Here is a 24,793-nt window from a genome sequence, read left to right as displayed (position 1 = left end):
AAAAAATTCAAGCTGGAAAATTGGAGGTCTTGGATACAATTCAGGTTTTTTTTACCAAATTATATGCCACCAGAGAAGCAATTGCCATGTTTTTAATTCCTAATAATTGCTATTTAAATCTAAAATTTAATTCAAGTTATCTATTTTTAAAAAATAATATTTAACAAATTCAATATTTAAATTTAAAACTCATAAACACACATAAACAGACAACCTGAAAAAATCAATACAGCCAAAACTGAAATTGGGTTTTCCCTCGTTCTAAAAACCCACCGTAAAAATAATGTTAAAAGGTCAAAAGAGAAAAAAAAAAATCTCAAAATCCAAAACAAAGAGGAAAAATAAATATGAACAGAAACTAAAGGAAACCCCAACCAAAATCATACCTTAGCTATCTTGAATACATCTTCAAGCTCATGAAATCGATTGTTTAATCTTCCAAATTTGTTAATGTTCTGTTGATCTTCCCAAGTGACCTCCGGTACCCTTCAAAATCAATAGTCATTTAGAAAATAATTGTGTAAACTAGGGGAAAATTTACAAAATTAAAGTTTTACCTGTCATAAATAACGTACATAAAGTACTATAACTTCATTTTAATATAAGACCACGAATTATATTTGAATTAATTTTTTTTCAACAATTTCCTTAATTTTAACCAAAAATATATAGCAAAATTTGATTTTTAAAAAAAATAATAACTACAGTAAAAATAATAAGTAAAAAGATTCTTAGCTCCATAGACTTGGCTTACTTGACTTGTCCTTTTTTTTTTCTTTCTACACTAGTGGAATTTTAAACATAGAAATGAATGCCTTTTGTGGAAAATTCAAGCTGAAAAATTGAAAGTCTTGGAAGAAACTTCCTAGCACTTGATGTGGTAGAAAATATTTTTCTTTTAACTTTATATATTCGGTGTTGGTAGCAATGATCGGTATGCAACCATGAGAGCGGTTAAAATTTCCTTTTTTGGATTTCTTCTTGTCATCGCAGCCACCGTTATTAGCTTTTGTGGTGGGAATTCCAATGTGCTTTGCATTGAAAGTGAGAGGCAAGCTCTTTTGAAGTTCAAGCAACACCTAATTGATCGATCAAACAGGCTATCTTCTTGGGTTGAAGGTGAGGATTGCTGTGAATGGGTTGGTGTTTTCTGCAATAACTTCACTGGCCATGTCAAAGCGCTGCATTTGGGGCATCATTCAATTAGTCCTGGTATAGAGCTGGATGATGAACGGGTTGGTTACATTCCGTCAGCTGAACGGGATGCTTACATTCGGTCAATGCTAGGAGGCAAAATAAATCCTTCTTTGCTTGATTTGAAACATCTCAGTTTCCTAGACTTAAGCCACAACGACTTTGGAGGCCTGGCGATTCCCGAATTCATTGGTTCGATGAAGAGTTTGACATATCTTAACCTCTCTTCGGCAAAATTCAGCAGAGCAATTCCCCATAATCTTGGAAATCTCTCAAAATTGCGTTATCTTGATCTTGGACACAACAACGTATTTGAAGCTAAAACCCTTCAATGGGTTTCTGGTCTTTCGTCTCTGCAGTATCTTGATTTGAGTGATGCAAATCTTACTAAAGCAACTGATTGGCTGTTACACAAACTTCCTTCTTTGGTGGAGTTACACTTGTCAGGATGCAGGCTAAATAGTGATCAATCTCCAATCCGTGGGAACTTTTCAGGATGCAGGCTAAATAATGATCCATCTCCAATCAGTGTGATTCCCAATGGTTTTCAAAACATGTCTTCTCTCAAATTTCTTGATCTTAGTTGGAATTGGTTCTCTACATCATCGACACTCAGCTGGTTGTCTAATTTAAACCAACTTCAGTCCCTTGCTCTTCGTCAAGTCGGCCTGCAAGGTAATTTTCCAAGTGCCATTGGAAACTTGAGCTCTCTTACTCATCTTTATCTTTCAGATAACCAGCTTGAAATTATAGAACCCAAATGTTTGGAAAGTCTTTGCAATCTGAGGGAGATGGATTTGTCAAATAATGGAATTGATCAAGAAGTATCAGAAATCATAGACAGTTTGTCTAGATGCAGTTTGGATCGATTAGAATCATTAAATATTGCATCCAACAAACTTTCTGGCTATTTACCTGATCAACTTGGCCAATTTAAAAATTTGGCATACCTTTCCCTTTCTGGAAACTCCATTTCTGGTCCCATTCCATTCTCAATAGGGAAGTTATCATCATTGAAAGTTCTTGATGTTTCACACGATCGATTCAATGCAACTCTTCCTCAAAGTTTAGGACCACTTGGGAATTTGGAACATTTAGACGTTAGCAATAATATGCTGGAAGGAAATATATCAGAAATGCACTTTTCTAATCTCACGAGATTGAGATTATTTTGGGCATCTAACAACATGTTAACGTTTAAACCAAATCCAAGTTGGATTCCTCCTTTTCACTGTGAAAGTATTATACTGCGTAACTGGCATATTGGTCCGCAATTTCCTCAGTGGCTACAATTCCAAAAGAATTTGTCTGTTTTAGATATCTCACATGCTGAAATTTCAGGTGTCATTCCCACTTGGTTTTGGAACCTTTGGACTCAATTTGATTATCTAAACCTTTTCCATAACCAACTAGTCGGGGAGATTTCATATTTTCCAGTGAGTTATATTCTTGACTTGAGTTCCAACCTATTCACAGGTCCATTGCCACGAGCAATTTCAAATTTGGATTTTTTATTTTTGTCTAAGAATCTATTTTCAGGACCCCTTTCTAATATTCCTTGTAATTCCTCAACTAAACTGGAAACTTTGACCATTCTTGACATTGAATCAAATCTTCTGTCAGGTGAAATTCCAGATTATTGGGAAAATCAGCCAATGTTGCAAGTCTTAAATTTAGGAAACAACAATCTAACTGGGAAAATTCCTAGATCCTTAGGATCTTTGCGTTATATTAGTTCATTAAACCTTCGTACCAATAACCTGTTTGGAGAAGTACCATCAACATTGCAACATTTAGCTTATATGCGTATTCTTGATCTTAGTGAAAATCAATTGACGGGAAGTATTCGAGCATGGATTGGAGACAAGCTTTTAAACCTTGTGGTTCTAAACCTTCGTTCAAATAAATTCCAAGCCTATATTCCTGATCAAATTTGTGCTCTTAATACTCTTCAGTTCTTGGATCTTGGTCATAACAACATTTCAGGAGCTATTCCAAAATGTTTTAGTAACCTAAGTGCCATGGCCACAAAACCCCTCTACGGAAACTTGTTTGTGGGGATCTGGGAATTCAACTCTGACAACTGGTTTTATTTAGGTGCATTATTGGTGATGAGAGGTAGAGAGGATGAATATAGTACCACACTAGGACTTGTTACCGGCATAGACCTTTCAGTGAACAGTCTCACAGGAGAGATCCCCAAAGAACTTGGTAATCTCAAGAAGCTGGAGTCGTTAAATTTGTCAGGAAATCTCCTAACACGACAGATACCAGAGAACATTGGCAATATGGAGGTGTTGGAATCTCTTGACTTGTCGATGAACCGACTCCATGGCGAAATCCCTTCAAGTTTCTCCAATTTGAATTTTTTGAATCACTTCAACGTGTCATATAACAACTTGACGGGACAAATCCCATTAGGCACCCAGCTCCAAAGCTTTGACAAGTTTTCTTATATTGGCAATCATCTTTGCGGATCTCCAATCACTAAAAATTGCAGCAGAAATGGCGAAACACCTGATATTACAAATGGAGATAGCAGCGAAGGAAGGCACAGGTCTGAGGTGAATTGGCTTTATGCGAGCATAGTGTTGGATTTGTGATGGGGTTTTGGGGAGTAGTGGCTCCCTTGTTTTTCATCAGGTCTTGGAGGTTTGCTTACTATAAAAAACTGGAGCATATTGGTGATAAGTTATACGTGTTTTGGGCTACTATTGATATGTAATTTGTACTGGAAGCTCATTTTGGTGTGTTTGGTAATGTAATAACTTGATTTGCATGCTGTTTACTTGATCCATGTATTTGGATTTGGATGTGGTATTCCATATTTATATTAATTTATCTCACTTATTGATGTCTATGCAAGTTTTATTGAATATGGGGTGAAAAGTGCCTTTAAAGAGGGCAAAATCATTAATCCTCTGATTTGAAATATTTGTCATCCTAGTCATATTTATGATTTTAATGTGTTGTTCAAAAGTAAAATTTTAAGCCAACGAGGACTTGGGTTGGTAATAAAGAGAAAGTTCTAGAACTTTAATATTTTAGATTCAAGTATCATCATACATGAGATTTGGTTTAATTTTACATTAAATTTATCTAATTATGTTTTGATTTGTTGATTGATTTAGTGATTTATTTATATTTATTTTTAAGGATCTATTTACTTTTAATTTATTCATTAATGATGTGTCATTATATGATTATCTAGTAGTATAAAAATTCATACACGATTAGTGTATCAAATATTAACCCTTCTTATATATAAATGTAATAGTTATTATGATCGTAACTTTTTCTGTATTTGTAATTTTTTAAAAAATTATCAAAATTTTATCAATAAATACTATAATAATATAAAACATTACCTAAATTGTATTAAAGGTTACAAAAAAATTTATAAATGATTATCAAACTTCTAACATTGGTTATAAATTATATTTAAAATATTTAAAATCAAAATTATATAAAAATTATTAGAATTGTATCAAATATTGTTAAAATTTTATCCAAAATTATCAAATTATATTTATTTCACTTACCTACAAAAAGGAATCTTTGAAAAATAGAAAGGATAAAAGCAAATTTCAAAATCCCCAGTTTCATGTTGGGAAAGATCTGAAAGAAAGATGCTTTTCCAATCAAATCTTGCATTCAAGCAAACCCAATTTCAGTTAGTTAAAGACAATAATTTCATAGGTTTGTTGGTTACTTTAACAACTTTGCAATCAATATGCTTGCCAAAGAATAAATTTATAGGCTTTGGCTTTGGGGGTGCTTCAAAGTCATTAGACACCAAAATGCCAGTTAAATTTGGTTATAAAACAGGGTTCATTCACCTTATTCCAAAGACTTTTTTTTATTTTTTTTCAGTTCCCAGCAAATTCATGTTTTGACTATTAATAGGAATCGTTCTCTTTTTCTTTTTGGTTTAATGTTAATACATTCATTATATGTTAAGCATAATCACATTATTTTAACTCCATTTACTTAATTTTGATCTCTATATTTATCATAAAATAATTACTTATCGAACATATATCGATCTTTTAAATTAATTGAATTAAATTTCGAGTTCATTATAAAAATAATTTTCAAGTCTACATTTATATACAACTTGCAATAAAAAATTTTGTTTTCGTATTTTAACATAATTTTTTAAAAGAATTTTGTTTTTATTTTCAATTATCAAATAGACTTTTACTCATATTTTTTGTTTTCTAAAAAGTTAAAAATAAAAATAATTTTATTTTCTAAAACCAAATCCTATCTTTAACTTCTTTAATTTTATTTTTGAAAAATTTTTAATTTTTTTTCTCTTTTCTAAGACTTAAGGAGTCTTAAGTAGTTGGCTGTGAAATTTATTCCATACACTTGGATGATTTGACTTGTCCGTTTTTGTTCTTGTTTCTACACTTTGTGAAATTTTAAATTTACATATATATCCTTTTTGTGGAAAATTCAAGCTGAAAAATTGGAGGTCTTAGAAGAAACTTCCTTGCGCTTGATGTGGTGGAAAATGTTTTTCTTTTTAACTTTATATATTCGGTGTTGCATCTAATTATAAATATAACATATATTTATTAATTAATGATATTGAAAAAATATCAAAATAATAACTTACAAAATACAAAAAATATATTTTTTTATTTTCATAATTAATTTTTTTATATTTTAACTCAAATTTATTCTTATTTTTAATTATTCAACATGTTTTCACTTATATTTTTATTTTCAAAAAATATAAATAAAAATAATTCTATTTTCTAAAACCAAACATTATCTTAACTTCTTTAAATTTTATGTAATTTTAATTTTTTAAAACTTTTCAATTTTTTCTCTCTTTAATTGGCCGTGTAGAACTTACTCTATAGATTTGGTTGACTTGACTTGGTTTTTCTATTTTTTTTTTTCTACACTCTATTCAATTTTAAACATACATATAAATGTTACTTGTGGAAAATTCAAGTTGAAAAATTGGAGGTCTTGGAAGAAACTTCCTAGCACTTGATGTGTTGAACCTTTGAATTATTGTTTGGTTGGTGGGAAAAATACTAAAGATTCCACTTTCTCTCTTTTTCCCGACAAACAACCAAAGTCATCAAATATCCCAATTAAACTCTTTTTGCACTTTACAGGAGCAAGATTCAATGAATAGTCATCTTCTTAAAGTCCAATTATCTGAAAATTTTAAAAGAAAATCCAAAAGAACATTGATGAAAAATAGACTTATGCATGCATTTATGTGTGTGCATATGTATAATAGATAAAATTGTAAAAAAAAAAGAATAAAAATTGAATAATCATTTAATTTTCAACATTTTATTATAATCAATCAAGTATTAAATTTTTTATTTTTGGATTATTTTTTTTCTATTTTGGATCAAGTGAATTTTTAAATATTCATTTTTACTTTAATTGAATTATCGATTAAACAAAAATAAATATTTATGGTTAATCAATTTTTTTCTAATAAAGATTTAATTAGTGAAAATAAATGTTTAAAGATTTAATTAATTATAATAAAAAATAGAGACTTGGATGATTGTTAAATTCTTATTCAAAATTTTTTTAACCTTTTAGCCGTATATACACACATATATAAATACTATTAGTAAAATGATATATACATGCAACATATTTCTTTGAAATATTTTCCAACTAGAGTATCAATTTATTTTTATTACAAGAGGAGGTATTTACCAAACTATTTCAACGAGTTAAAACGTTTTTTGATATATGTGATTTTAGATTACATAATAAAAAATAATTTTTTTCATAAATTCTGTCCTTTTAATTTAGCATTTGAATCCAAAATTTCAAATTAAAATCTTAAATTTTCATTGTTGAGATGTCTCATTGACAATATAATTAAAACATTTATCATGTAAAGTCATAATATTACTAATTCAATTCACTTACGCATCTTGATCTTTAAATGTTTATTATCAATAAAAATTATAATATATGCCACAAATAAAGATAAGAAAAAAAAGTCTTTTTATAATATCTTCAAGGATATTTTAAATTTTTGTTTGGGCATTTTTTTTTTGTGATCTTAAAAATATATTTTTTCACATCGGGTTCAATGTATTTAAAGTTTTACTTTTGCAATATATTTCATAAAAATCGAATTTGAATTGATGAAAAAAATTCTCTTTATCATAATGTATAAATTCATAAATTTATCGATAAAAGAAAAACTTATAGCTAAATATGACTTTAGGAATTGCGATCAATCTTTATGTGATTGACTATCTAGGTAAATCTATCCTTAAAGAATAGCTTTTTGTCTACTTATCAGAATAAGGTTCGGGTAGGAGGAAGGTTATAACACTCCTACATGCTCATCCAAAAAAAAAATATTATTTAATTTTAAATTATCCTAAGAATATATGGTTTTAATGATCATTTATTAAATTTTAATATTTAAATATTGAAAATAATTTTTAAAATTTTTCAATCAATCTAGCAAAATTTTTAAAAATATTTTGATATTTTCACACCTCATAAGTATTCAAAGTTTTCATTTTTTTTGAAGAGTCTCCATAATCGGATTGGTTTTTAATTTAATCATTTATTTAAGTTTCTTTTATTTTTCTTTTGATTTTTTTATTTTATTAAAAAATATATAAAATTTTCACCAAGAAATGTTTAAAAATATTTTTCACCTAAAAATGTTTAAGAAAATCAACCATTCTTGATTTCCTAGAATAAAATTTACTCTACTTTTTTATTTCTAAGATTTATCTTGATTATTTTTTATCATTGCTATTTTTATTGTTTATTGTGCTTAAAAATATTATTATTGAAATTTTATCTAATTTTATGACTTTTGTAACAAAAATTAGAGATAAATTTCTCATATAAGAATCAACCATTTTTTTATTTCTTAGAGTTTCATTGGATTCACTGTATTATTTTTTAAATTCATTATTCATATTTTATTATTCTTAAAAATAAATATTAATTATCATTATTAAAATTTATTTAACCTTGCCACCATTTTTGCAAGATAAAATTTTCATTTGAAAATTTTTAGAAAATTAATTACTCTTGTTTTCTAATTGCCATTTTTTTTATAATTGGATTACACATTATTTTAATCTAATTTACCAACTTATTTTATTAAATCATATTTTTGTATTTCTATGATCCAATAATTAAATAACTTCTAATCTAATCAAATAAATACAAAAACTCAATGAATAAAAAAATAAATAAAATAACACTAAAAATTAAGTTAAAAAGAAAAGAGAAGTACCAAAAATTTGGGTTAATGCTTGATCCAAAATAGGTGTAAGTTTGATTCTAGGCTTGGTCTTGATTTCCAAATATGCTTAAACACAAAGATTCTACCCATGTTGGGAATATCCAAGTTTGGCCCATGACTTCTTCTTCTTCAACGCACATTCAAGTTTGGCCCAGGACCTTTCTTTACTTTCAACTTCAATGCACATTCGTTGAACATAGAGCCTACAATTTTCTTTCATTTTTGCATTCCTCCTGTCTCCCCCTACAGCAGCTGGTTTCTTTGCTTCCCTCTCTTAAAACTTTTTATACTTCAAGGACACTGATCAACAGAACCCAGAAGTTGATTGGCCTTTGCCTCCATCAGTTTTGTACAGAAATGTCCACCAAGCCGCAGGCCGCCGCTTTTCCCTTCCACACCAATGTGGGTCACGATCAAGTGAAATTTTGATTAGGATTGAAGATTTGGGAATTTTTTCAGCTCTTAGGTTTTTATTTTTTTTTTCAAAGTTTATTTATTTATTTACTTATTTTGTCAGTATTATTAAGATATTATTAAGTTTAAGAAATATTTAATATATTTGACGTGAATTTTTGGTAATCATGTGTTAAGAATTTGTAATACACGGCAATATTGACAAAAAAAAAAGTCATATCAATCATTTAATTGATAAAATTTAACATTATTAATGATTAAATTGAAATTTTTAAAAAATAATATTATAATGATTAAATTCTTAAAAGTTAAAAAATACAGAATTTATCACACATTTTGACTTTTTTTAAGGTGAAATTTTTTCTCTTTCCTCTAAAGATAACAATAGATAATAAATAAATATATATTATTATTTGATCTATTTATATTAGATTCGAATAATTATAAATAAATAATAAATGGATTCAAATAAAATGTTTATTATTTATAACTAATTTAGATAAAAAATTTATTATCTATAATGAATTAAGAATTAATATGGATAGTATTCATTAAATATCTAATATTTGAATTTATTTAAGTTTTTAGTAAATATTAATGAATATTCGATTTGTATATAAATTCGTGATCTATTCACATATATAAAATATATAAAATTTTATGCTTGTAAAATATTTTAGATTTTAAAAAATAATTTTTATTTATTATTAATTAAGAGTGAATTTGAATTTTAAATTAAATTCGTGTTTATTTTATATTTTAACAAAAATTTTGAATAAATGAATATTTTAATGGATTTGAATTTTTAAACCAATAATACTTATTAAAATTAATTTAAATTTAGAACATAATATTAAATTTAAATAGATATTTAATTAAATGAATTCAAATACTATAAATATTAAACAAATTCAAACACGAATATCTCAAAAATAATAGATATCTATTGCGTTATTATTCCTACTTTTCTCTCATAAGTCTAGTGTATACTATTTGGCCACATTGGCAAAAACCCAAATTTTGCTTTTGAAGTTTAGCCCATTTAATTTATATTGTTAAGAGTTAATATTTAATATATTTGAGATTTGAATATTAGTGTTTATAATTGTTTTATATTTTTATATTTTATTTTTAAAAAAAAAAATAAAAACCTAAACTTTTCTCATATTTTCAAATTTCGGTTTTTAAGCCCAAAACTCGTAAATTTGTTTTGGAGTTTAGCTTTTACTTGACTTTTTTAGATGTTGATCAGCATTGTGACAACAACATGCGTGCTTCCATCATAGCTTTGTTTGTCCTTCTAACCAAGAATAACAACAAGAACTTTGGTCGTTTTCAAAACTTAATTGGATTTGTGATGGGAAGGAGGATGGCTACTTCACCAATCACCAACAAAAGCTTTGAAATTCGAGTAATATATTTGGAATTAATGGGGACTTAAGGATAAGGAAATGCATAACCAAACAAATTCAATTAGCTAGACTTTAAGTTCATCTTTCTTAAGTCAATTATGGAGATTAAAAGGCAAAAGTTTTTAAAAATATAAATTTAATATTCAATCTAATTGACATATAATTACTTTTAGAAATAATATTTAATATATTTAAAATTTTAATTTTAATAACCATAATCTTTTCATTTATTTTTAAATTGCAACCTTTTTATATAAAAAGTTAGAAATAAAAATAAAAACAAGCTTTTAACTCAAACTATTTACATACTTGTTAATGTCAGATCATTAAAACCTTTCACATACTCATGTGCGTATATGAAAATAATGCACGTTAAAATTTTAAATTTTAAACCCTAAATCAATCAAGATCAATTATTGGTGTTATACACATCCTTACATGGTTAAAAATATATAATTGCATGCATACATGGATCTATCTTAATCTACTTTCATTTACTTCTTATTGTTTCACTTTCATAGTTATACAAACAAAAATCAATTAGATTTTCTATGTTAATTTGTCTAGTGTTTCTTCTAGCTTTCCATGACCATATCTAGAGAGGAAGAAAATAAAAGGGCAATTGAGAAGGATGTTTTCCCTCCTTTTGATGAATTTTCCATGCAATTCGTTATAATTTTCTTGATTATTGGTCTATGTTGTTTGTCAATTTCTTCAACACAAACAAAATTTTTAATCGTTTGTTATAACATATAAATCATGTCATATCATATCATTTTTTGGAGATTAGCAACATAAACATTTCCACCCTTTCATCCGTCATGAATAGCCATATTTCTTTTCCATCTCTTTTTTAATCAAGAAACATATAGAATGGGGCCATGGATATTACTTCAATTGAAAGTGCTAAGGGTCCTTTTAAATTGGTTCTAAAGTTGAATTTTGAATCAAACAACCTTTTTATATATGACATTTGAGAGGATTTTTAATTTGCCCTAATAAAATAGTTAAAAATTATTATTTTATATAACTCTAGCAAATTGTATCATCGTATCATGTTAAATATGATTTCTGACACGACATAAATAATTTTAACATAAACACAATATGAATATTTAAATAATACGAATAATTTAAATATGAATATAATACGTTTATTATATGTATTACAGGTAATATAATACGATTAATATTTTTAAAATTAATTTATTTAACACAACGCAAATAATATGACATGACATGAACAAAATGATTAGACACATATAACATGATTAGATATAATTAATCCATTTATTTAAAAAATATCATTTAAATTAGTATTTAAATAAAAAATATTTATAATCTATTTAAATATCGAAATGATACAATAATATATGATTATTAATTTATTAAAAAATAAATTAAAATAATTTTTATAATTTATATGTTATAGATACTTATATAAACAGTATTGTTTCTTACGCATAATATCACTGTTTGACACGAATATGACATAAATAATTTCGTGTCTTAATCATATCGACACAATTAAAATATGAAATACGATTATATTAAATCTAAAAACGATTTTTTTCATATGGTGTCAACGTATCGTACGTAAAATTGTTAACTATAATTTTATATGTTAATAAAATTTTAAAATCATAAAAAACGAGTTAATTACTTGTTTATGTGTATAAGTTAGGTTTTTAAACTATATCATCGGTGTATAATATGGCAAAAAGGGATTTTTTTTATTAAATTAATGATCTTGCAGAGCAATATTGTCTTCGATGTGAAGCAATGGTTTGACAAGGGTGGCCATGCACACCTGTAAGATTATCGATCCATATGGATCAAGTTAAAGCCTTAAATTAGACAATGTCCTGCCTATCAACAACAACCCATGTGGACTCAACCCAAGTACTTGGAATCTACCCACTGGTCGTTACATCCAACGCTCAAGATTTCTTCCCTTGGAACTGATCAATTCATCTGAAACCCTCGGATCTTTTCTGATCTCGCAGACTTCAATATTTTCCCATCTATAGTGCCATTGAATTTTCCTAAGGCCTTAACGCATGCATATGTTCCTTCAGCCTCAAGAGCTGATCATCAGCTACCCTTCCTTGAATTTATATATAGAGGAATTCATAGCAACATTTCCAGATATATATCATCCATTGATCCCTTTCAAATCAACCTTCAAGTTCAATCTGTTCATTTGATATTGAACAACATAGAGGAATTAAACCGTGGCATTTGAGAAAGATCTTAACCTTGAGGCTACGGAGCTCCGATTAGGCCTACCGGGCACCTTGCTTGATATGAAGAAGAAACCGTGTGTAGTGATCACAATTCTAACGTAGCAACAACAGCTGCTAAAAAATGTGACCAAGAAACTGCTCCACCCACCAAGTAAGCAATCTTTTTCCAATTAGAAATGGAAATTGTAGGCTGGTGGACATGTAACATTGCAGGACACAAGTTGTAGGGTGGCCACAAATCCGATCTTACAGAAAAAAAAAAATGCCTCCAACCAAAGAGAACTGAGGCTGAAACTGCTGGAATCTATGTCAAAGGATTGCCAATACGTCGCTCGCCTGGTAGTGGTGTTCCTGCACATGTAAGAGGGGAACTGAATACTGCCATTATTGGTCTTGGTGATGATGGAGGATATGGAGGTGGATGGGTTCCTGTTGTTGCTCTTAAGAAGGTTCTTAGGGGTATTCTTAAGTACCTTCGAGTTCTATGGTTATTTTATCAGTTACCATATCTTTTGAACGAGATCCTGAGATCAATCTTGAAGGACACTGAAGGTGCACTTTTGAACTTGGACGAAGAACAGCCTGCCCTGCGTTTCTTTGTTGGGTAAGTCCATAAAAGTTCTAAATTTACAGTTAATATGTTTCACTCCATTTGTCTTTTTCTACATGCCTGAAACTTCTATATTTAGTTCTTATTTTGCCTTTATCTTGATGAATTCCCTGGCTTTATGTTCAAAGTACATGATTAATTTGGTTGCCTCAATTGTCATTGCAACAAATTGATGAATAATAATGGATGTACAAGATAAGACAGTTAGGTAACTTCTAACCGTGATCAATATAAATATATGGTCATTTGATGCCTAGCACTGAATGTGTCAACCTTCTGTAAAAGTGTCCTGTTTGTTTGCATGGCTAGACCTAAGTGTGGTCGGACCATCTGAATTTTAGTTGACTCCATTGTGTCTTGCATTTTAACTCCTTATGGACAACCAATTAAGTACCAGAGAGAGGAATGTAGAAGACATTGTCATCAGTCTTGGGCTATGTTGTATGCTGATATTCATATGCGAAGACGGGAGCAGCTTTCAGATGATAGCGTTCACTGCTTGAAATTGCAGTATGGGACTTGACTTCCTAACCGACCGCATTGTTTTCTTTCAATATGATTATTAGCTTTTTATGCTTATAAAAATTAGAAAATAGAAAGACTTCCGCAAACATGGCTAACCAAATAAAGTGTAGGATTAAAATAGCAATGGGAAATTATGATATAATTGATTAGGATTTGTTTGGCATAGAGCCTTGGTTGGATAATGAAATAATGAAACAAAGGGGAGAATATGTTGGAACCTTTCTTTCTCTATAGGCTGATTCTCTGCACTTCATATGATATGTGGAGGAACCCTATGTCGTGTGTGTGGTCATCTTGTGATTGCATGTCTTTCTGCAGAGGCTATGTGTTTGCTGTAAGTGTCCACAGAGTTCAACTTCTTCTTCAGGTTCTTAGTGTGAAGCGCTTCCATCATCAGCAACAGCAACAGCTGCAGCAACAGCAAAACAATGCTAATGCTCAAGAGGAATTAACTCAATCCGAAATAATCGAGATATGTGACTACTTCAGTCCATGTGTTGCATCAGAACCCTATGATGCCTCACATGTTGCATCATTCATTACTCTACTCACATTACCCATATCAGTTTTAAGAGAATTCCTGAAACTAATAGCATGGAAAAAAGGATTAGCCCAGACACAAGGTGGAGATATAGCTCCTGCACAGAAACCCAGAATCGAGTTATGTCTTGGAAACCATACGGGGGTAAATGTTGATGATAGTTCTGAAAGTTTGTCTACAACAAAAAGCAATATCCACCATGATCGGCCTCATAACTATGTTGATTTTGCACTAACCGTTGTACTTGATCCTGCCCATATACCTCACATAAATGCTGCTGGTGGTGCTGCTTGGCTGCCCTACTGTATCTCAGTGAGATTGAGATACTCATTTGGTGAAAATCCTATTGTGTCCTTTCTTGGCATGGAAGGAAGCCATGGAGGACGTGCATGCTGGTCACGTCTTGATGACTGGGAGAAATGTAAGCGGACGGTGGCTCGAACTGTGGAGCTTAGAGGGTGTTCAGCGGGAGATGCCACTCAGGGAAGATTAAGAACAGTGGCAGATCATGTACAAAGGGCTCTCATTTGTGCCTTCAAGGATTGAGAGATGGTGGGCACTAGCTGAAATCCTGTAACTTTTTTTTGTAGTATCATGTAAATCTTGATTATCACTACTGCTTTGATTAGCATTTCACTGTAAATTTGATTATTGTTAATAGCAAAGTTTTAAAGAAAATTTTACTTTCTCCAAATGAAGAGTCTTAGCATATCTTGGCCATAGAAAACAAAGTACATTTAGTGGGAATGTTTCTTTCGAATTAATGAAATTTCATTGGAATCAAGATTTGTTCAATCAAATATGTGCATTTGGTTATTTCAAAAAATGTGTATTTGGTCCACAATATTATTGTGAGATAGTTACTTTTGAATGTAAAGGCTAAAAGCATTTAAATTAGATTATAAAATAATACAAGAAAAATATATAAACATATTACATTGATTTCATTCGTTTAAATTATTATGTCCGTAAAATCAATGATCAGGTCAACAAAATTAACTAGCAAAATAAAAGAAAATGGTAGCTGATTAGTTCAGCAATAACTCATCCATCCAATAATCATTCAGCAAAATTCGAGAAGTGGCTGATCAGATCACTTCTGTAGAAACAAACTCACCTTATAAACAATGTTAGCCACACAATTTTTTTTAATTTTTTAATGAAAAAGGTCCAGTATGAATCTCAACTTGCATTAAAATTTTCTTCAGATACATCATACACATATCTATCCATCACTTTATCAATGGCCCCACTTCCCACCATCAAAGAAAAAACAGAGAAAGAAAGAAGGCAAGTTGGCACCACCAATATTTTCTTGGTAATCCTCCACTCACCCAACCATGGATGTTAGAAGAGGAAAACATTAACGTACCTTTTAAAAATTTTTTTCCTTGACTAGACCATGAAGTAACATCAATATGCCTTTCCAAGTTTTTCTAGCTAGGCATTGAAAATCACCCTTTTCCTGTCTTCTTTTACTTTGCTTTTTGGAACAAAACTGGAAAAAAGGACGACGGAAGAGTTGCACCTGCTATGATTGATGTTGCTGATGAGAGTTAGAGATTGGACCGAAGCAGGAAAATAGCCATTGTGAGTGAGTACAGGGACTATTACAGGACTTGAGACCCCGAGTGCACACTAGGAGTCATTCATGGGCAGGAACACTCTCATGTTGCCGTTTTGGTCTATGAAGGGGTGTTTGATTCGCGTTTGACTGTCGCTGATGAATCTGGTTGCTGTGTTTGGAAGATTGCAGAGGTCAGTGATATAGGCACGATGCAAAGTGCCTTGGACTGAAGAAACAGCATGGCAGGTCCAATGTCTTCTTCCATCAGATTAGCCACTTGCTGTTCAGTTCCACCATTTGACCATTTCTGCCAAGCAGGCTCGCTTCCACCTTCTTCACCATCTCCCTATTCAAAGAAAGACGTAATATCAAGGAAAATAAAACTTAGAAAACACGGCAGATCTGAAAAAAGGCCAAATACTTGGTCCAGTTAATAGATTCGTAGAAAACGACCTGTCAAATGTACATGTATGGAATCCCAGTGTACAACAATGCATGGGACTCGAAAATAATGCATATTTATAAATTACGAAGTGATCTAGAGATTATGTTTTCAGGCGTACTTGATAGCTTAGTGCCTAATCGTGGAAATTTGCGTGCTCAGTACTACATTTTGCATAATTTCGTAAGGCAAGATTCAGAATTATGATTCTTCTATATGCAGTACCTCAACGGATGTTAGGGTACATCGGCAACAAGCTGAGCCACAGCACCTGCTGCACCAAGTCTGCTCATGCTCAAAACCCGTTCAAATAATCAAGGAAATTGATGAAATGTAGTGAAAGCAATTGATAACAGAAATTTGTTGTTTGACAAAAGAATTAACAGTAATCTAGTTCACATTCTTTATGATTCCAAGAACAATAATGCATTTCACATTCATTACTATTCGATAATGACTTATTTGTAATTTTGAGATTCCGACACCAGACAAGAGTCGATTCAATCTGACATTACAACTACCACACATAAAGGAGTGCCTTAAGGTCTTCCTAGATGTCTAGGATTCAGCATGGGGTCCTACATGAGATAAGAACTTGCTAAAGACTTTTGGAAGACATTAATGAACTGCTTAAAATGAAATCTGAGAAGATATTTGCAATTGAAGTATCTTTAAAATGATTCCTTTCTTAACATATTGAGATATTTAACAACAAACATTTGAAATCCGATGAATGTTTAACTAATCAAGATTCAAATTGAGATTTTAAATGTTAATACCTTGACTTGAAGTCTTAGAAACTTCACGTAATCTAAAATCTCATCAAGCATGGCTGCCCTATCTGTCTGCAGAAGATTTAATAATGCATCAGCAAATATATATGGAAATCCAATGTCAATAGGATTCTCTATCATATCATTCTTGTACAGTAGCACTAACTCCATGGATTTCATAAAAAAAAATGGAAAATTTTTCATGATCTCATCTTGCCACGTAAAATTCATGCAAATGTGACAAAACTCGGGGCAGAGGAGAACCTTTGGCTCGGTCAATAAGCAAAAGCAATAAAAACATTCCACTCTAATGCAGAAAAACAGCATTCAGCAGGACAGAAAACAAGTTGGTTTATTTTACTCTTCATATACCAGGAAGAAGAATCAAATTGGAGCAGCAAACAAGTACACATAAAACATCTATGAATTATGCAAGCCGATGCAAACCTTGTTGCAGCTAGGAACTAATTCCTGCAAAGCTTTCATTCTTTCAGCGATTCTATCTCTTCATAACTGCACTCACAGAAGGGCATGGAGGGAGGGGGAGAGGTGCGAAAGCATGTAAGTAAAGAGGGAAAAGTAATAAAAAAAAAAAAAGATAAGGACTAAATAAAAAGAACAGATTACCATAATTCATTTAGTCAAAAAGGAAGGATTATCAAAGTTCATACTAAGACCATTCTAAGTATCTTGAATCAAGAGGAACTAAGCAGCAGCTCGTAAAAGAACTTCTAATATGACAGAAGCCCCATGTTATATCATTCCAGCTTTATGAAATAGAAATCAAGTTTTTACCCGCTCGGCAATACTGTGGGGATCCGTTGCCTGTCCCCGTCTTGCTTGCACCCTTGGACAGATGGCAGGCGGGTGCGGTGCAGCGGAAACTGGACCTGATGTTGGCTGGCTATGAAATGGCTGCATCAGGATGCAATAGATTATGCAATCAAATTACTGAAGTTAACGTAAAAAAAGAAAAAGATCAGCTTTCTAACGTATCAAAGGACATATCCAAAGAATACAGAATACTCGATCCTTTAGTTAAACAGGCAATGAGCTTTGATGATATGATCACCAGTTAAGTTAATAGCATCTCAATCAATTCAAAGAAAGAAAGGCTAAAAATGTCAGAATCACAACTCAAAGTGTGCATAACATATTAATCATCATAAATAAATTAGTGAACTTCAAATCATTTTTTACGTATGGCTCACTTGCCTATTTTCATTATATCATATCTTCTAAGTCTAAGACAATCCGAAGAGCAGGATTCAGGTAAGAATAAGCACAAAGAGCACATAACTAATAGTACATGGCACCCCAAGAAACTTTCATTAAGGATTCATGGGGTTAAATTTCAGCATCCAGCTTCCTAAAGCTGATCAAGACTCAAAACAAGGCGAATCAAATCAAGGGTACTTCTATATTTTCTTATCAACTTAATTACAGATTTTAGCTTGAAATCGAATAAATCTAACAAGTACTTGCATAAGTTGGTAATGCCACACTAAAATAATCACAACTTTCACTCTAAAATTTCTAAGCCAATGAAAAACGGCATGACCTTGATCTTCTAATAGGGTCAAGTAGGCCAAAACGACCCTTTTTTCATAGTTGGAGGGCCAAAAGCGTGTTATGCCAATGAAAACCTCAAATAACTTAGGAAATCAACGAACTAAGAAATTCTGTTCCTAAAAATAATGCAAAAAAATCTGCAAACTAAAAATAACATAAAGATATAAAAATGGCTTTACTTTGACCTGAGCCATTTCTTCAAGTAACAGGAAAACCGAAGTCAAATGAAGCGCTTCTTACACACGCTCTTGTTATCAAACACTTAAAGCGCGTGGGAAATCTATTTCCTGACAAAGATCATCACTACAAACGCTGAGAACGACCCCTCAAGTTCCCTTTCGTATAGCATGATATGATAATATTAGTTACAGAGTTCCCCCGTACGTGTGGAAAAGTCACACGTGCACCATTCTGTTGTGTACTGGTGTCAGTAATTCTCCCCTTTCACTCCACTCTCCCATAAAGAGCGTGCAAAGCATGAATATGTCTAACAAAAATTAAATACAACCCTAATGAATAGACCCTTGATTTTTCCAAGAATTTCAAATATACCCATGACCTTAATCACACAGAACCGTACAAAAAGGGCAAAATTTACAGTAAACACTTAAAAGAAAAAGAGAACATAAAGGCTCTTCATTTATTTTTTATTTTTTTAAATGATATTAATTATATATTAATTACGTGTTAGTTATATCAATATTTAAATATTACATCAAAATTATTTTAATAACATTAAAAATTAAGATATCTTAATATACAAAATTAAAATTTTTTTTATTTAGATATTATGTTAAAAAATGTACAATAATTCATCGATCAAATGAAATATTATCCCTTTTAAAAATAAACAAGAAAAAAAATTGATAGTAGGCCAGCTCGCATGGAAGAGCGTGGGGAACAGTAAAAATACAAAGAATTCAAATGAGGTAATTTGGAGCAATATGTGTTTCCTTTCCTTTGTCGTATACTTGTATTATCATTCTATGTAATTTATGTTGAGTGACACATTAGAATCCAAATCACCAAAGGTACCTTTTAAAGGATGTGTTATCCATACAATGCAAAACTAAAAGAAAGATTTTGATATATTAATTTGATTTAAGTGTTGTTATTATTAATTTTATTTTTATGGCCCTCACCTACTTTTTGCCCCATCCCTTTTCTAAACTAAAATTGGATTATTGAAATTTAATAAATGGTATTCAATTTCAATAATATCCTCTAGAAGATCCACTTAGTGTGTCATTAGGGTCTAAGTTAGTGTGATTAATTAACCAATAATGCTCAATTTCTTTTGTCTAATCAAAGTAACCCACCCCTAATCTTAAATTGGGTATTACTATTTTTGTTCTTTGGTAAGTTCATAATTCAGAAGTTAAAAATATTTTTAGTGCAAATTCTAAATTTAATCCAATCACTCTATGCAATTATATTTTAAAAGTGTCAATCAATAGGTTTAAATTTTAATATTTTTAATCCATATTTCTAATAGTTGTGCTACGATATCTTTTGTAAAAAAACAATATATATTTAATCATTTCCTAACATGTGATTACCCACCTAATTTAAAAAATTTAAAAGCCTATGCTAAGGATGGGGCATATTGTAAGAAAAAACAATGATTATTGGTTAGGGATAACAAACTTTATTCACAATTGTTGAATTTTGATCCGATTTGATCTTTTAAGATCGATTTTTTTTTTTAAAATCAAGTTATTAATCAAGTTGAAATTTTTTTAATAAATTAGAGATTAAATCAAAGTCAAGTTCTAAGTTAATTGGCATTAATCCAACTCAAGATATAAAAAATGATTTTTATTATTTATTTAATGTATATTTATATATATTATATAATAAAATTATTATTTAATATTTTAATTTAAAATATTATATTTATGAATAATTAAAATGAAATTTAATTTAAAAATAATATTTTATAAATATTATATTAAACTAAAATTATTAAATTAATTTCAAATCGAATCAATAATGATTTTATATGAGGGTTGGGTCGGGAATAAAACAAAAATTATGTTTTAATATTAGAAAGTCGAAGTCAGATATCAATTTTGCAGAGTCGGAACGAGAAAAACACAACACGATCCGATCCGTTGCTATTGGTAATACAACTCGAATCTTTGATCTCGACCCTACTACCGATGTCTCAAGCGTCGTGCATGAAACAAAAACTCGAAACAATGTATCGATTAATTGACTTACCATTTGATGATGCTAACATAACATTCAAATTATTTGTTCTAGGCTCATTGATACAAGAGGCAACTGAGAAATTATAGGAACTAGATGATGGTTTTACATATTCATACACTCTCTTTAGAGCTGGAGACCTCGACGTCTGGTTTCTTCTCTTCACTAACTGCGGTAGGATTCTTCTCAGATTGCTCCGTTAGAGCCTCAGAATCCCTTTTGAGTTCAGACTCGAACTCCTTTGCAGCCTGCAAAATATGTAGACGATCAAGTTTAATCTTATCAGCTATGTAGAATGTCAGCAGCGCTAGATATAATTAAAAAAATTTTACTTGGAAATGTTTCAGCGAAAACCTGTGGATAATCGTAAAGGCAGATATGCACAAACTAATACGAAACTGAATTTATTGGCGAGTGAAATAATGTCTCATAGCCATGTTTAACAAGTTATCTATAGATCAAGGATAAATCATCCCTTCCTTCGCCTTCGACTTCTTAACTCCTTGTCTTTCAATCTTTATTTTTAAGAAATCCAAGTAGGGGAACTTTACCCTCTCCATTCCCTCTCATTCCCTTCCTCTTGTGGTTCCAAAAATATAAGCTTAAGCCCTAAAGTGCGAACTGTTCTTTCCATACGGCAAAATAATTGTGAACACAACAAAAAACGTGCCATCTAAAAGGGGCTACACCTCATGAACTCTACATGAAAGATTAACTCAAGTCACTAACAAGGAGACACCATGACACTCAGCAAACGTTTTCCATGAACCATAATGCTCAACATAAGCCATTCAAGAATGTCCTTGAAATTCAGTTTAAAAGGAAAGGATTCTTAGGATATCGAGACGCCTGAGTATCACCATCTCTAACTCACATCATTTACTTGACAAAGAAATGGCATTCCTTTTTAGTTTTCACTGAGCAAATGAAAAAGAACCTACCTTAAATTGGAAAGAATGTAAAGCACGCCATACCAAATTCTAATTTCTAGTCATCTAGTTGCATATTTCTTCATATTTTGCCCACTAACCTAAAATTTCGGAGCAAAACAGGCACAATACGAAGAGATTCTACTATCACCTTAACTTGACCAAACAAAGAATGATATCCTTTAGCAATTGGAATTTGGAAGCAAATAAAAGGTATGATGCAGTTGAAATTAAGATAATTATAATAGACATGCTTCTCAGATTAATTCGCACAAACTCATGTTTATATTCTTTAACAATTAGAATATAAAAAAGACAGGTATGATGAAGTTTGAGAATGACACCCGAATAATTCTATCAAAAGAATATAGTTTTATTATAAGAATAAAAAGTTCACTAACAGGAACCAGTGAGTATAATCCTTCTGGGAAAACTAGACAATGTCTGTTTGAATTAAGATTGTTGCATATACTTTTCTCTAGAACTTAAAAAACTGGCATCTCAAGAGAAGACCATATCTTAGCAGGGATCATCATTTCAGTTGTCTACTAAGCCAGGATTTTCATTTCAACAGTCCGCTGACCAGGGAAATGTTAATTGTTAGCATTTAGGCAACTTAAAGTGGAAAGCACCCCCTTTGTTACCATGCCACATTTAGCTTCAATATTAATTCATTGGCAAGCTTCCAACAAAATAAATAACATGTCATACTGATTCTTGTATCCCTGCTAAAATTATCCAAATTTTACATTTTGGTCTCTGAAAAGTTTAGAAATTGTTTTGGTACTCCATGATTGGTTTTACATTATATCCGAAAGCCCTTAAGAAAACAGAGTTCAAGATAACTCTGACAATAAATTACAGCAGCTCCAGATATCCTATAGCTCCAATCTCAACCTGCTCTGCCCCAAGATTTGACTTGATTCTTAACTCTTTACACGTTACCCAAAGTGGTTGTACAAAAGCAATGGGTTTTAGGCTGATATATGGTCAACTTAGTGGCATGTAGTTTTATTAGGTCGTAAATAATAAAACTCAGATTGAGATTTTATTTTCCACTTGGTTTTCCTACAGTTTTTGAAAACACAAAAAATGGAGGTGCAACATTATTCTATTTTTGTTTCATTGGTATGGTAGTTTAGTTTAGTAAAACAAGTTTGCTTTTCTAGTGTTATTGTTGATTTCATCTTGCTATATGTTTCCTGTAGGTTTGAAATAAAGAATTCACTGATAATGTGCAAACCCACTATGCTAGGAACTTTTGGTAGCAACTCCATGCAACACTTATGGAAGAAGGGAGGTGACACAATACTGGGAACTGATAAGTACTAAAACTAGCAAACACCCAAAATTGATTGTAGTGAATCTTAGGTTTCAACGATAAGAAACTACTCCAATAATCATCCATGAAAACTGGTAAAACTAACTCACACAATCTTAGTTCCCACAACAAGTGCAACGCAATTTAGCTCATATCTACTATACCATGCTACTTAATCGGATAAAATTCCCTAAAGACAAGGTGTGAAACATGAACAAACCACTCAAAGGTAATACCAGTGCATTCATCTATCAAACATGTTAGGAAAATAAATAATAAGAAATATTCTAGAAAACACTTGGTATACGAGGTCAGTAGTTCCCCAATGTGTTCAAGGTGATTACAATTAATAAAATTTTCAAACAAGAATCTAAAATTAGTGTCAAGCATCAACACTATTGGTCTAGAGGTTTGAACTTTGAAGTAATCAAGATATGTACTAGCTTTCAGTTTAATGAAACAATTCAAGAAATGCCAAATAACTAAGAATGAAATGGATCAAAGACAATCAGAGATTTGAAAACCCAATTTAACAATTTACAAAAGAAAATTACAAGTAATTTATCCTCTCTTAGCTCAATTTTCTTTTCAAATTTGAACCCAAATTAAAACAGCATAACAAAGTCATCTAATTGTTCAAATTTTAATTCATCACCTAATTAAACAGCGCAAAGTAAAAATTTCTTTCCTTTTCATTTTTCTCCTTAGGTTTCTCATCAACAATGCCAAAGGCTCCATTTTACAACAATCCAAATAACAAAAGAAACATTTTTGAGCAAAAGGGCTAAATCTCTGGATCATTACCCTTCAGTTTTTGACATATGACGCAAAACCCAGATAAGGAAATCAACAAACCTGTTGAAAACTCTTGAAAGTTTTCCCAATACTCCTCCCAACTTCAGGCAACTTCTTTGGTCCAAATAAAAGAGTAGCCACTCCAACAATAACAACAACTTCAGGCACACCAAGACCAAACAAAGCATTGCAAACAAGACCCCTTTTAGCAGGTTCAGCACTTGTTCTCCTTCTTGGTTGACCAACAACAAAAACAGATTTGTTTTGAGATTTGGTTTTGTTCAACAAAGAAATGGTATTACTGCTGGTGATAAAATTGGACTGAGAAGAAGAAACAGGAAGTGAAGGTGGCGGGGGTCTCGAGAGAGAGATGGTCATAGCAGTAATCTCCATGGTATTTTGTGTCTGTCAAGATCTTTGAGTTGAAGGGTTTTCGATCTGTTTTCAAGTGAGTTTTATATGCGAGGTTTTGGTCAGGACAGAACCAAAACGAAAAGACAACAGAAAGGGTAAGCTTGGGTACTTGGAATCGTTTTCTGAGCTTTCACTTACTCTGCTTTTAATGTGGAAATGCATGTTTGGTGTGGTTGGTGGTAGCTAATAAGTAGTAGTAGTAATTTTTTTTCATAAAAAAATGTGTTCAGTTTATAAAGAAACTAACATTTTGAAGTGTTTTTTAAATCCAAACATTTATTATTCTTTTATTTTTAAATTACTAACTTTTTATTTTAAAAAAATTATGATCAAAATAAATGGAACATAAATGAATAAATATATATCTATGATTTATTTTTTTATTTTAAAAAAATTTAAGCTCGATTCATATTCAATAAAAAAATTATTCTATTTGTTTGAACTCGATTTTTCATTTAAATGATAAGATATTTGTATTCAATTAAATTAAACAAATTCGTTTATAAATATTAAACAAACATATTTATGAACATATATATAAATAAATATAAATA

General features: G+C 30.7%; 2 protein-coding genes and 2 pseudogenes across 3 annotated transcripts; 2 read left to right on the top strand and 2 right to left on the bottom strand.

Annotated features, from left to right (window-relative positions):
- Positions 1-772: 772 nt before the first annotated feature.
- On the top strand, positions 773-13,147 carry LOC149515498 (receptor-like protein EIX2). The gene is made up of 2 exons (XM_089741566.1): positions 773-3,758; positions 12,767-13,147. The coding sequence occupies exons 1-2, from the start codon at positions 945-947 to the stop codon at positions 13,145-13,147; spliced, it is 3,195 nt and encodes a 1,064-aa protein (XP_089597692.1). The 5' UTR covers positions 773-944.
- A 669-nt stretch (positions 13,148-13,816) lies between these two features.
- Positions 13,817-15,022, top strand: LOC149515497 (mediator of RNA polymerase II transcription subunit 14 pseudogene; annotated as a pseudogene).
- Positions 15,023-15,039: 17 nt separating this feature from the next.
- LOC149515496 (transcription factor UNE12-like) lies at positions 15,040-18,380 on the bottom strand (annotated as a pseudogene). Its single transcript, XR_016326244.1, has 5 exons — positions 17,793-18,380; positions 17,445-17,510; positions 17,005-17,069; positions 16,450-16,527; positions 15,040-16,128 (listed from the first exon to the last, which is right to left on the bottom strand). The product of XR_016326244.1 is annotated as a transcription factor UNE12-like (transcript).
- A 2,370-nt stretch (positions 18,381-20,750) lies between these two features.
- On the bottom strand, positions 20,751-24,362 carry LOC111297949 (sec-independent protein translocase protein TATA, chloroplastic-like). The gene is made up of 2 exons (XM_022892563.2): positions 23,886-24,362; positions 20,751-21,028 (listed from the first exon to the last, which is right to left on the bottom strand). The coding sequence occupies exons 1-2, from the start codon at positions 24,216-24,218 to the stop codon at positions 20,894-20,896; spliced, it is 468 nt and encodes a 155-aa protein (XP_022748298.2). The 5' UTR covers positions 24,219-24,362; the 3' UTR covers positions 20,751-20,893.
- Positions 24,363-24,793: the final 431 nt, after the last annotated feature.

This window comes from Durio zibethinus, chromosome 12 (genome assembly GCF_047325235.1).
Source record: "Durio zibethinus cultivar Kanyao isolate XHJ-2024 chromosome 12, ASM4732523v1, whole genome shotgun sequence".
Taxonomy (NCBI): Eukaryota; Viridiplantae; Streptophyta; class Magnoliopsida; order Malvales; family Malvaceae; genus Durio; species Durio zibethinus.
This window is presented reverse-complemented; position numbering and strand designations above follow the sequence as displayed.